Below are 12,437 nucleotides of genomic sequence, written 5' to 3'. Positions count from 1 at the left end.
CACACCCAGTTTGCTGTGGGATAATATTAATAGCCTGAATGGGTTTGCAGAATTTATGGGGGAAGCTGGAGTCCAGGTCAGATCTGGAAGATGTTAATTTGCTTATTTTTGATTGGTTGGTGAAATAACTACTTATTGTGGATTGTTAATTTATGATTCAAAGAAATATTTTGTCTTACCAATCAGGTTCATCAGTTAAAGTAGATGTAAAATTTTCACATAGGCATCTGAATTATTTTGAAATTCTGTGCTCTTATTTTAGATTTAATTTTACATTTAAATTTCTGGCCATGGTGTACTATTTATATAGGATGATAATAACATTCAAGACTGCTGCTACTGCTTCCAAGGATTTCAGCAAAAAATTCACTAGACAAAAAAAAATATTGAGCATTGTAATGAATAAACTGTGCCATATGTCAGCAGAGAGGAAAGTAAGAGAGATAGGTTATAGTTTCTGTCCTCAAGCCTGTGTTTGTGTGTGGGTATATGTACATGTGAGTGGATGCATGTGTTCTTACATGCAAGTGTATGTGCACATGTGTGTGCATGCACACAGAGGCCAGACGTAGATGGAGCTGTTTCCTTGATCACACTCCGCCTTATGTTTTCAGACAGGCTTTCTCAATGAATCTGGAGTTTACCAGTTAGAACAGTTGGCCAGTGAGCTCCAGAGTTCTTCCCCTGACACCCTCTTCCTGCCTCCCCAGTGCCAGTATTGCAGATACGCACTGTTGTACCCAGATTTTTATGTGTTTGCTGGTGGACCCAAGTGCAGGTCCCATGCTTGCTTGCAGGCATATTCCTGACTGAACCATGTTCCCAGGCACTAGACTATGCCTTTGTGAATTAATAAAGAATGCCCATCATTTATAAAAGAATGAAAAAAAAGCCAGGAGAATCTTGGTTTAGTCTCTGTGGTATTTCTATAGACTGAGAGATTATAGACTCTATTTCTATAGGCATATGGTAAACACTTAGACTGTATTTCTATAGGCATATAGTAAACAGACTGTATTTCTATAGGCATACAATAACTCCTTAGACTGTATTTCTGTAGGTGTATAGTAAACATTTAGACTATTTCTATAGGTGTATAGTAAACACTTAGACTGTATTTCTATAGGTGTATAGTAAACATTTAGCTTATTTCTATAGGTGTATAGTAAACACTTAGACTGTATTTCTATAGGTGTATAGTAAACATTTAGACTATTTCTATAGGTATATAGCAAACACTTAGACTGTATTTCTATAGGTGTATAGTAATCACTTAGACTGTACTTCTATAGGTATATAGTAAATGGACTGTATTTCTATAGGCACATAGTAAACCCTTAGGACACATTCGTGCATAAGTGACAGAATGGCCCGATGAGCACATACACGTGCCCTTCCCACTGAGCAAAGCAAGGAAAGTTTCATGGAGTAGGTACAATTTTAATGGAAAGGGAAAGGGTGGGGCCATTTATTAATAGGGAATGGTCTGGAAACTTCTAAGGATGTTGGAATTCAAACCAGACGAGAGACAATAGTGACTGTTTGGGCAAATCTCAGGAACTCTCCTGAAATGTGAACTTGCTTCTCTGGGAAGTGGAGAGTGGAAGGGATATTTTATCTGATCTTTTAATTAACAAAGTGAATGTGTTTTGTTTGTTTGCTTTTTTTTTTCTTTTGAGACAAGGTCTCACTATGTAGCCTTGTTTGACCTGCAGCTTGATCTGTAGATCAGGCTGGCCTCAGATTCACAGAGAGCTTGATCTGTAGATCAGGCTGGCCTCAGATTCACAGAGATCTTGATCTGTAGATCAGGCTGGCCTCAGATTCACAGAGAGCTTGATCTGTAGATCAGGCTGGCCTCAGATTCACAGAGATCTTGATCTGTAGATCAGGCTGGCCTCTGATTCACAGAGAGCTTGATCTGTAGATCAGGCTGGCCTCAGATTCACAGAGGTCTTGATCTGTAGATCAGGCTGGCCTCAGATTCACAGAGGTCTGCCACCTGCCTCTGCTTTGTAGGCACTGTGATTAGAGGTGCACTGCCATGCCTGGTCTGACAGGGACGCTTTAGAAGAGGGAATCTGGAGGCATTTTGTTGGGTGTCTCAAAGACGGGGGAGATATGTAGCACATAGCAACAGGGTTCTGCAATGAAGTAAAGTTATGAACAAAAACAGGGCAACGAGAATGGAAATGACCATTTGTGGGAAGCTTTTATATTTCAGCCTCTCTTTAGGAAAGGGGTTGATCAGCACCCCTCTGTAGCCCACACTAGCCTTGAACTTGCATCCTGAGTATGGACATATAATAGAACCAGAATCCCTAGGTATTTCTTAATGTTTAAAGTCACAATTAATCTTAATGTTTAAAGTCACAAGGACACTTCATTGTTGGAAATAACAAGGTACATGATATTAGAACTGGGAGGGATTTTGGAGAATGAGTTATTAATGAAGCGTAAGTTCAACCTTGTTCTCTTACCCATTGAGAAAGCAGGCTGGAGCTCTAGAACAGTCCACAAAATTATAATCTCTGGCCTGGGTATTGAGCCTAGGTAGGATATTTAGAAAGTCATTTTAAAAGTCATGTTTTGAAAGGTCCTTAAATAGCACCCCTTCATTTACATCTCATTTTGTTTTAAATTTGAAGAGCCACTGCACAAATAGTTGCTTGTAATGCATATAGAAATGTCATCTATATGGGGTAAATATTATAATATAAGATTGAGAGCAAGTTAACATTTCCATGCATTCTTACTAGGAAAAATCTGAACTTTTGCCTAAGGTTATATTAGTAACAATTTTTTTCTTGCTTTTCACAGTATCTGTTTAGTAGGTTCTCTGTAATTATCCCTGAGTCAAAGTTTACTCAATTCTGAACATGTTTTCCGTGCACATGTGCTTAAACTTCTGATCATGGTATTCGCCATATTGCCACATCTGAGGGGGAAGCGGTTGCTAAGGCATCTCTCTAGCTTGGTCTTAACCCATCCTGCCTTTCATTTGTGATGATTGTCCCTGGGAGATGGGGGGTGGCTAATCTGCATGTGTGCTGTAGACAACAGGGCTCTGAAGGCGGTCAGGGTCCAGGTATGGTCATGGGCACACCTTTTGCTCTCCTAGCCCTTTATATATGAGGATAGAAAATAACATCTATGTTCCTAACCACACCCATGGTATCCTGCCCCAGTCCTAAGCATTGGCTTGGTCCTCATGAGCCCCTGGCTTGTCCCACAGTGAGCTCATATTAGGGTAGGTAGGTAATTACCTTCTTCTTCACTTCCATCCATCTGCCGTCCAGCCTACAGCTCAGTGGAAGGACTGAGGGTGCTGACTGGACATGGTGCAAGATCCCTTTTGCCTTTCCCGGGGATAGAGAGGATTTGGAGTGTAGATGGTGATGGAGAACATAAGGATGCGGGAGGAGGCGTGGCTCCTAGTCACAGCAGTAAAGCGAATCCTTTACATACTGACACCTGGGTCTTCACCAGTGGGATGGAACTAGGCAGTGACTTCCGGGAAGTTCCCTCCAGGATCTTAACCCTTCCTAGGAGAATTTCCTGTTTCTAGAATTACAGTGATAGCAATGAGATTTTTAAAACGGGATGCTAAAAAAATTTATAAAAACAAAAACAAACACAAACAAACAAACAAACAACCAGGCAGTGGTGGCGCAGGCTTTTAATCCCAGCACTTGGGAGGCAGAGGAAGACGGATTTCTAAGTTCGAGGCCAGCCTGGTCTACAGAGTGAGTTCCAGGACAGCCAGGGCTACACAGAGGAACCCTGTCTCAAACAAAACAAAACAAAACAACAAAAAACCAAACACACACACACACACACACACACACCAAACCAAAACAAAAACAAACAAACAAACAAAACAAATAAAAATGGGATGCTAGCCCTGCAGTCCTATTTTAGACCAGTTGCTACTGGCCATGATGACTACGTGTGTCTTGGTGTGAGCGCTGGGAGTTTATCAACAACGGATCTCTATGCCAAGCGTTTTCACGTGAGTGATTCTAACCTGTAAGATAACTGGGGCAATCGTGATCTCCTGATAGTTAGCACTGGAGCAGCAGGTCCAGATCTCCTTGGTAAATTCATGTGCTCGAGACCCCAGGTGTGGGGACATGCAGCTCCACTGCTGTCATTAGCCTTGGGTGAGAGAGGAGCACAGAGCCGTGTAGAAATGAAAGGCTGCGCCTGCCAGGGTGTGTCAGGCTGCTTTGCAGCCCAAAGTTTACAGGAATAGACAGGCTCCTGCTTGGACAAATGTCATAGGAAAAAGCAACCCATTCTTGTTGGAATTATAGATCCCATTTGCCAGAGTGAAGGACACTTGCTCTTTTAACTAGCTGAACTAGCAGGGCCCTGGTGGCCTAGTTGCTATGGCAATACGAGCTCAGTGACCTCTCTTCTCTTGTGGAATATAGGTGAGAAGGACCGAAGGGAGCCTGAGGATGCTGAACTGGTCAGGCTCAGTAAGAGGCTGGTGGAGAACGCTGTGCTCAAGGCTGTCCAGCAGTACCTAGACGAGACGCAGAACAAAAAGCAGCCGGGGGAGGGGAACTCCACCAAAACTGAGGAGGGAGATCGGAATGGTGATGCCAGTGATAACAACCGGAAGTGAGAGCTGAATCCGGTCTGCTGCCCCTCTAAGTCTCAGACTGACTGCAATGTGCTAGCGGAGTGTCTTGTTCAAGCCCTGGAGATCACCTAATACTTTTATGATTGATGTGTTCGGTGTTGCTGCGACACAACAGAAAAGAATGGGGTGCTGGGACCTGCAGAAGAAATTAATTTACAGAAGAACAACACAAGTCCACGTGCCGTCAACCACGCACAAGGGAGAGTAGGCACTTCAGACTGCCTGCCCGACTCAAAAGGCGGATGGAGAGGACTTGCCACCTACGGAATGCTGCCGTTTACATTGCTTCGATCCTTTGACTACTTTATCTGAGGCCAAAACTTGCACACAGCTATCAAGTGCTAAGTTCAGTTTGTCACTGTTGAAATGACCATGAGTATAGTGAGTCGACAATGTTTGCTGTTTGTTCCCCATGTGCTGTTTGTTACCACACAGTGATCTTTATTTACAGTAAATTAAGTTTCATGTAAATTATATATTTTTGGCAAAATGCAATCTTTTCTATGAAATGTGGGTAATGTTTTAAAGGTTTTTAAGCCTTATTTTGATAAGTCAATGTGCCATACTTAATATACTTCATTGATATTTGTACTTTAAATGTATTATATAATTTTCTCCCTTAGGCAAGAAATCAATTGGAACCCAAGACTTAATTAATGAAGCTTTGTACCGAGAAAGGATGGTGCTGAAGTCCAAAGTGAAACAGATCAAAGAACTTTTGTTTAAGCCTGAGACTCAGGCCAAGATTAGAAAGGAGCTTTCTGAAGGAAGAGTTTTTAATAATGGTAATCCAACAAGCAATGCTGATGTCAACATGATCTTGCCATAGCTTTCCACTACTGTTATGCATGGTAAAATGTTTATGAACTCTCTGCCCATTAAGTAGCTCTTTGGTGAGTAACCAAAGCGTTCTTATGGTTTCTACAAAGCCCACAAACCAATATTTGGTAAGGAATTAACAACTTCTTGCCAAAGAAAGCATATTTTGCCTTATCATGGTCACCATCACCATCGTCACCATTGTCACCATCAGCATCATCAGTGTCATCAGCGTCATTACCATAAAGTTGAGTTTTAGAATGTTCATTTTGGTATTTTTGACTCATTTTATAGAAATAACTTCTTAATTAGCTGTTGTAAGATATTTCATGGGCCCTTTCAGATATATGTGTGCATACACACACACACACACACACACACACACACACACATATATATGCACATACACTATGAAAAATCCTTTATAGACAAAAACAACAAAACAAAACCAACCACAGTATTCTAAGGGTCACCTGCCTCCTGTTGATGTGGCCCTTGTTACTTCAGAAGAAGCATTGTCTGGGCTTATCCAGTCTCATGGTCCTTTTGCTGAGAGTTTGAATGCTTATTGCGTATCAGTACTTGAACAAACATTAGCAGGTGTAATCACTGTAGTCATGGGTTAAGAATGTTTTATAATATACATATTATTAGTTTACACTGATGAAAGTACAGTTTGGTTTGTTTTAGTTTCTTAGTGAACAATGTTCAGGGTTCTTATTCCCTACTCTCTGAAGATGAGCCCAAGGCTGCGTTCTTCAAGATTTGAGTAGTTTGCACTGGTTCATTTGTAAACGAGCATTCTTGCAGTGTTTCCCGCCATGTTATGTTTATTTGTAACAGCTCTGGGTAGTCACTTTAAAATTGCTGCTACTAATAGATGACGGGGAAGGAAGTGATTAGAGATTAAATATGTAGTCATCTCACACACGGTCCAGTTTGCTTGTGGATTTTTGGCTATTTTTTCACTGGGTAAATGATATTACATCATGATGTATTCCTTTATATGTTCCTACATTTTCATGCCCCGTAATAAAATACTCTTTCCCCTGTTGGTTTTCTTCTTTTCTTTCTTCTTGAAACCATTGGGTCCTGGTTGGTGTTTGTTCTAAAGCCATGAGTAGGGTCTCTGTAGTTTTAATGTTTCCTGCTTTCTTGCTAGAAGATGCACAGTGTCACACCACGGTTGACTTTAGACTGTTGCATGATTTCCAAGCAGTCAACCTCAGACACAAGTAACAGCAGAACAGAAAACTCAAAGACAACCCAAGTGGTGTCTGCAAAATAACTAATCCTGTGTCAAGAGTGGCAAATATGAAGAGAGCAATCTACGTTTGTACATCTGCTAGCTACCGGCTGTGAACCCTCTCTAAGAAGCTGGCCACGAGCCATGAACCCCTTCTAAGAAGCTTGCCACGAATCATGAATCCCCTCTGAGTGGCTGTGCATAAACTCCCTGTGAGTGGCTAGCCACAACTCTCTTGTGAGCTGCCGACAGGAACCCCCTTTTAGTAGTGGAATCATCACAGCTTTTCTTGGGCAACCCTAAAGGAAAGAAGCAAAGATGCTTAGGCCTGTCCTTGTTTTTCAAAGGAGGAAACCCACTCCAGGGGTTGTGTGCCGTAGACAAAGCCACACTGCTGATAGGAATTTGGACCTGCACCACAGCCCAGTGGCCCCAGGGCTCCATTGTTACTTTGACTCTCCCCTAATCCACGTGACCAATTTCAGATCATCATATTTTAGCACCAGTCCGTATCTTCTCCTGAAGGACTTACCCGCATTCTAAGGAGCTTGAAAGATGTAGTACCCCGATTGTCTCTCTGTTAACTTTAGTTGCCTGTCAGTTTCTGTTGTTAAATACCCATGAAGACCTGGACTAAGGTGCCAGGTGATTTGGGCACACAATTAAATCTCTTCCCTAAGTGGTTCTAGTAGGAAGTAATTAGTATTTTCTAGGTTAGGACACGGGGGGAACTTTATGCTGAAATGGCCAAGGATATAAAACAAAAGAGTGCTGAATTTAAAGTCAAATTTATTGTACTTAAAAGATGACATTTCCCACAATGGCGTATTTACCAAATACAGTATTTCAGAAATTAAAGATGAGTAATAAAGAGAAAGTCCTTGAACCCCCCACACACACACCACAAACACACAAAGACACACACAGTCACACACACATACACAGACCTACACAATCATACACAGTCACACACACATATACACACAGTCACACACACAGTCACACACACAGTCACACACATATACACAGACTTATACAATCATACATACACAGTCACACATATACACACAGTCACACACAGACAGTCACACACACACACATAGTCACACACACACAGTTACACACACACACACACAGTCACACACACGTAATCACACACACAGTCACACACATATACACAGACATACACAGTCATGCACACACAGTCATACACACATATACACACACGCACACTAACCTGGTTCTAAATTTCTACAAACATGAGAGTGGTCAGCTGATATTATAAAGGAATGACATCTAGATATCTAATGATTCTGATCCTTGTCAGTGGACTCTATGTGACCCTGCTCACAGAACACTGGACCAGGAAGCAAACGTTGCTCTAGACTTGGGCTTCTCTGACGGAATTCTTGAGCAAACCAGTTAGGTTCTGAGCCTCACTTCCCAGTCTGGCCAGGTGGTTTCAAGGAGCCTAGGGCAGTTTTCTTTGGCATCTGCCCTGACACACTGCCAGTCTTTTGGCTGCTGGGCTGGGTCATATCATTCTCCCTGATGACATTAGATGCCTAGGTATCTGGATGATGTCCCCTTCTGTTTCACTTGTGGGTGGTCAGTTTCATGAAGGGAACCTGTATGGGAAATATTCTCATTTAGAACTACATTCCAACAGTTTAAGAGTCGATCAGTAGAGAAATAGACCCTACAAGAGATCTAGGAAAGTAGAACTTTGAACAGTGGGGCACTATTGTGTCAGCTTTCAGCTTGGCCTCACTTGTAAAATCTCAGACTCTGCCAGTCCTCTTCTCAGTGTAGACCGCATGGAGGGCCTTTGTCCTTGGATACACAGGTTGCTGTACTTTATATGACATTTTTGGGATCAGAAGTATATCTGATACTAGATTTTTTTTCAGATTTTAGATTATTTGTGATTCCTTAGGTATAGACCCTATATCTGAATAGGAACTTCATCTACTATATTAATATGTGTATATCCTACACACCAGTCTCAAGATTATTTTATATAATTTTTATTGCACCTCATCCCATGTGGCCAGGTGAGGAATGTTCTACTTGTGATATCCTGTCAACATTCTTTATGTTTGGAATTTTCAAACCTTTATGTTCTCTACCTCTGCCTTAGGAATGCTTGACTTGTATTAGGTTTATATCTAGACTGTAGTTAGAATCAAATGCTTTTCTGAAAAAGCCCAAATGTGTCAATTCCCATAAATCATATGTTCTACTATAGAGGTAATGACAGCAGTCTGACATCATAGTCTACATGTCACATCAGGCACAAAAACAATGAGACATGTTTGCTCTTCTGAGCACCCAACACGGACTGAACATCCTTAAGTGTAAATTGGTGAGTGGGTACCCTGTCGTCAGCCATTGTTCTTAGCATTTTCTTTTCTTATTTTTTTTTTAAGGTTTATTTGTTTGGCTTTTGAAATTATGATTACATCATTTCATTCCCTTTCTTCCCTTTAAATCCTCCCATATTTCCACTTCCCTTACTCTCTTTCAAATTCGTGGCCTCTTTTTTAAAATTGCTATTACATATATGTGCATAGAAGAATATATGCAATGCAATACATAGTACATACATGTTATATATATTATTAGCAATATACAAATATTACTAAATACATAATGAAACCTGTTCAATCTGTATAATATTACTTGTATGTATGCATGTTCAGGGCTGACATCTTGGCATTAGATGACTAATTGGTGTGTTCTTCCCTGGAGAAGACTATTTCCCCTGCTCTCAGCTTTCCTTAGTTGCCTGTAGTTCTTTGTCTAAGGTTGAGACTGCCTGAGCTTCCCCACTTCTGTGTGAGCATGTCTGCTGGTGTCACCCTCATGTATGTTATGTTTTGGTGGCCATGTTGATGAGACTTCATGGGCATAGCTCTGACATTCCCAGGAGACACAGTCTCACAGCTTACAATCTTTGTATTTCTTCTTCAGAGATCGCTGCGCCTTACATGTGGGAGTTGTGGTGTATCAGTTAGAACTTAACCCACAACTCTGCATTTTGATTGGTTACGGCTCCCTGTAATGGTCTCTTGTCTGTAATAGTTTTATCTTCAGAAATCACATAGATACTTTCATGAAGTCCACATTTTCCAGATCCAAAAATATATTATAACTAAACAAATAAATCAGAATACATTCAAAACATTTCCCAGTCCCTGTTGTGGTGACTCTCCAACCCCCATAAACCCGTGCAGTTATAATAGCTGTTAAGCTGCACGCCTAGAGTGGGCAGCTCTACCCTACACTACTCTACTCCCCAGCTATGAGATCCCTCGCTGCCTCCAGCTCCTCCAGGCCACATTGTTCTGCTCCATCTTTCTGTCTCCTTTATCTCCTCGCCTCCTCTTCCACCTTCCTCTCTCTCCCTCTCTAAAACCTCCAGCCCCGCCATTCCCTTCCACTGCCCAACCACAGGCTCTAGCCTTTATTTGACCAGTTAAAATGGGGAGAAGGTTCACATGAAGACACCTGGGTACCTGACCCAGTCCTCTTGAGGAAGCAGAATTAGCATCAAAATGCAAATAGCACCAGGGCAGTCTACAACAAGTCCCTACAAGCATTTGATAGTTGTGCACACTCCAATGAGATAAACTCCTAGATGGTTCCATTCATATGTTGAAATGAATATTAGGGCAATTGCTTTGGAGTCAGTGAGTTTAAAATTATGATACAACCCACAGCTGCTCTTCCCTGGATCACTATATTGGGGACGAAGAGGCTCATTTAGAAGGCCACTTGAGAAATTCTGAAGACAGGCAACATTAACTTCTACAGTACACCGTGCTCTAAGCCACCAATTTGTATTTCTTTAAATGCAAATGATGAATTCAGGTGATGGTTTTAAGATGGAAACTGCACTGTCTGGTTCTCTATAAATTCCATTATTAGTCACACATTGGAACACCATGAAATTCTCTTGTATCGGTAAAGCTAAGGACAAAGTAGAGGTTGCACAGTAGAATGGAGAAACTGTTCCCTGGAAACCTACATGGCTTCCCTCTAATGATCCAAATTGCTTTCTAAATGCTGCTATCATATGTAAGCACTTGTTTGTGCCCCTGCCAGCTTAAGTAATTCTATGGCTTACACACCTCTTGCTCTTTAATAACTATATTGTAAGTTGGTATAGCATTGCAAATATCTCCCTACAGTTCCTGCCCCAACCCATCTGGGCACAATGTCTCTATGGTGTCTTTGTACTAAGGGAATCTGTAAACTCTCCACTGATTTCCCCCTAGCATATATTTCATCTCACCTATAACTTCAGAAAATATTTTTATATCTACATATGTGAGATGTAAAAAGTTGTAGGAGGTGAGAGGACAAAGAAACAAGAATTTTTAAGGCTCAGCAGAAATGATGGTGCTGAGAGCAACAGAAAAGGCACATATGCACCAAATGCAAATATCTGCTATGGTAATTGAGTGGAGAAAACGGCATGAATATGCAGCAGTGGCGAGAGACTGAGTACATCCTTGAGATCCTCGAGGACAAATTTGGAAGCTGTTCTCGCCAAGTCTGTGTTTGGGGAGTGCCTTCAGGGAAAGGCTTGCATTGAGGGCTTTTGATGACTTGGTGGACATTTGTCACAGCTAGTGACAGCTTGGTATCTTTAGAACACCTTCACTATGTTTATTAAGCTCCTACCTTTTAAGCCCTGCTTCCCCAGGGGAGACGCCCCAGGAAGAATCCTCGAACTGAGCAGCTCATTGGTGCGCTGAGGTTCAGATTTGGGATCTGGGCTTCACCAGATCACTTATCTCACATATGTAGATATAAAAATATTTTCTGAAGTTATAGGTGAGATGAACTATATGCTAGGGGGAAATCAGTGAAGAATTTATAGATTCCCTTAGTACATAGACACCATAGAGACATTGTGCCCAGATGGATTGGGGCAGGAACTATAGGGAGATATTTGTATATATATTCTGGGAGACCCTGAATTGAATCAGGCCATTCTGATGAGAGATGGTGGCTAAGAGAAGCAGCAGTGGGGCTGGGAGTATGGCTCAGTTGGTAAAGTTCCTGCCATGTAAACATGAAGACTTGAGATTAGGTCTCTGGATGCATTCACCCGTGACCCCAGTGTTGGGATAAGGCACAAAGATAAGTAGTTCACTGACAAGCCAGTCTTGCCAACCAGTAAGTCCCAGGTCCACTGTGAATTTTCTCCTATAATGTGGAGAGCTATTAACGAAGACATCTGACATCAACAGACCTCCTCATGTATATGCAAACACATACATATGCCTCTGTATGTGCATGTGCACATACCCACATAAACCTGTATTCACACCACCCCCCACATACATATATAGCCTGGTTAGGTCTGATATACTGACAGTGGATAGTGGTACAGGGTCACTCAAGAGTAGCTGCCAATGTAATGGAGCACTGTTGTTTTTCTTGGCCTCCCAGCCTGATTTTCTGCTTCCTCCGGGTAGTCTGTAGCTACTAAGTTCTGGTTCCGCTTTAAACTGGCTGAGATTTGGCTGGAGAGGTGGCTCAGCAGTTAAGATCACTTGTTACTCTTGCAGAGGACCTGGTTTCAGTTTCCCAGGACCCACACAATGGCTCACAACCATCTGTAATTCTATTCTAGAGGTACAGGGGATCAGACTCCATCTCTGGCCTCTGTGAGCACCAGTCGCACACACGGCATATATACATGCATAC

General features: G+C 41.8%; 1 protein-coding gene across 1 annotated transcript in view; it reads left to right on the top strand.

The window, feature by feature from the left end:
• Positions 1-6,524, top strand: part of Akap7 (A-kinase anchoring protein 7) — a 69,729-nt gene extending 63,205 nt beyond the window's left edge. The window contains exon 4 of the mRNA XM_028766465.1: positions 4,437-6,524. Coding sequence (XP_028622298.1) covers positions 4,437-4,633 — 197 coding nt within the window. The 3' untranslated portion in view covers positions 4,634-6,524. The remainder of the gene's footprint in view (positions 1-4,436) is intronic.
• Positions 6,525-12,437: the final 5,913 nt, after the last annotated feature.

This window comes from Grammomys surdaster, unplaced genomic scaffold (assembly GCF_004785775.1).
Source record: "Grammomys surdaster isolate TR1022 unplaced genomic scaffold, NIH_TR_1.0 168, whole genome shotgun sequence".
NCBI lineage: Eukaryota > Metazoa > Chordata > Mammalia > Rodentia > Muridae > Grammomys > Grammomys surdaster.
The sequence above is the reverse complement of the archived record's forward strand: the minus strand, read 5'-3'. Positions and strand labels throughout refer to the sequence as shown.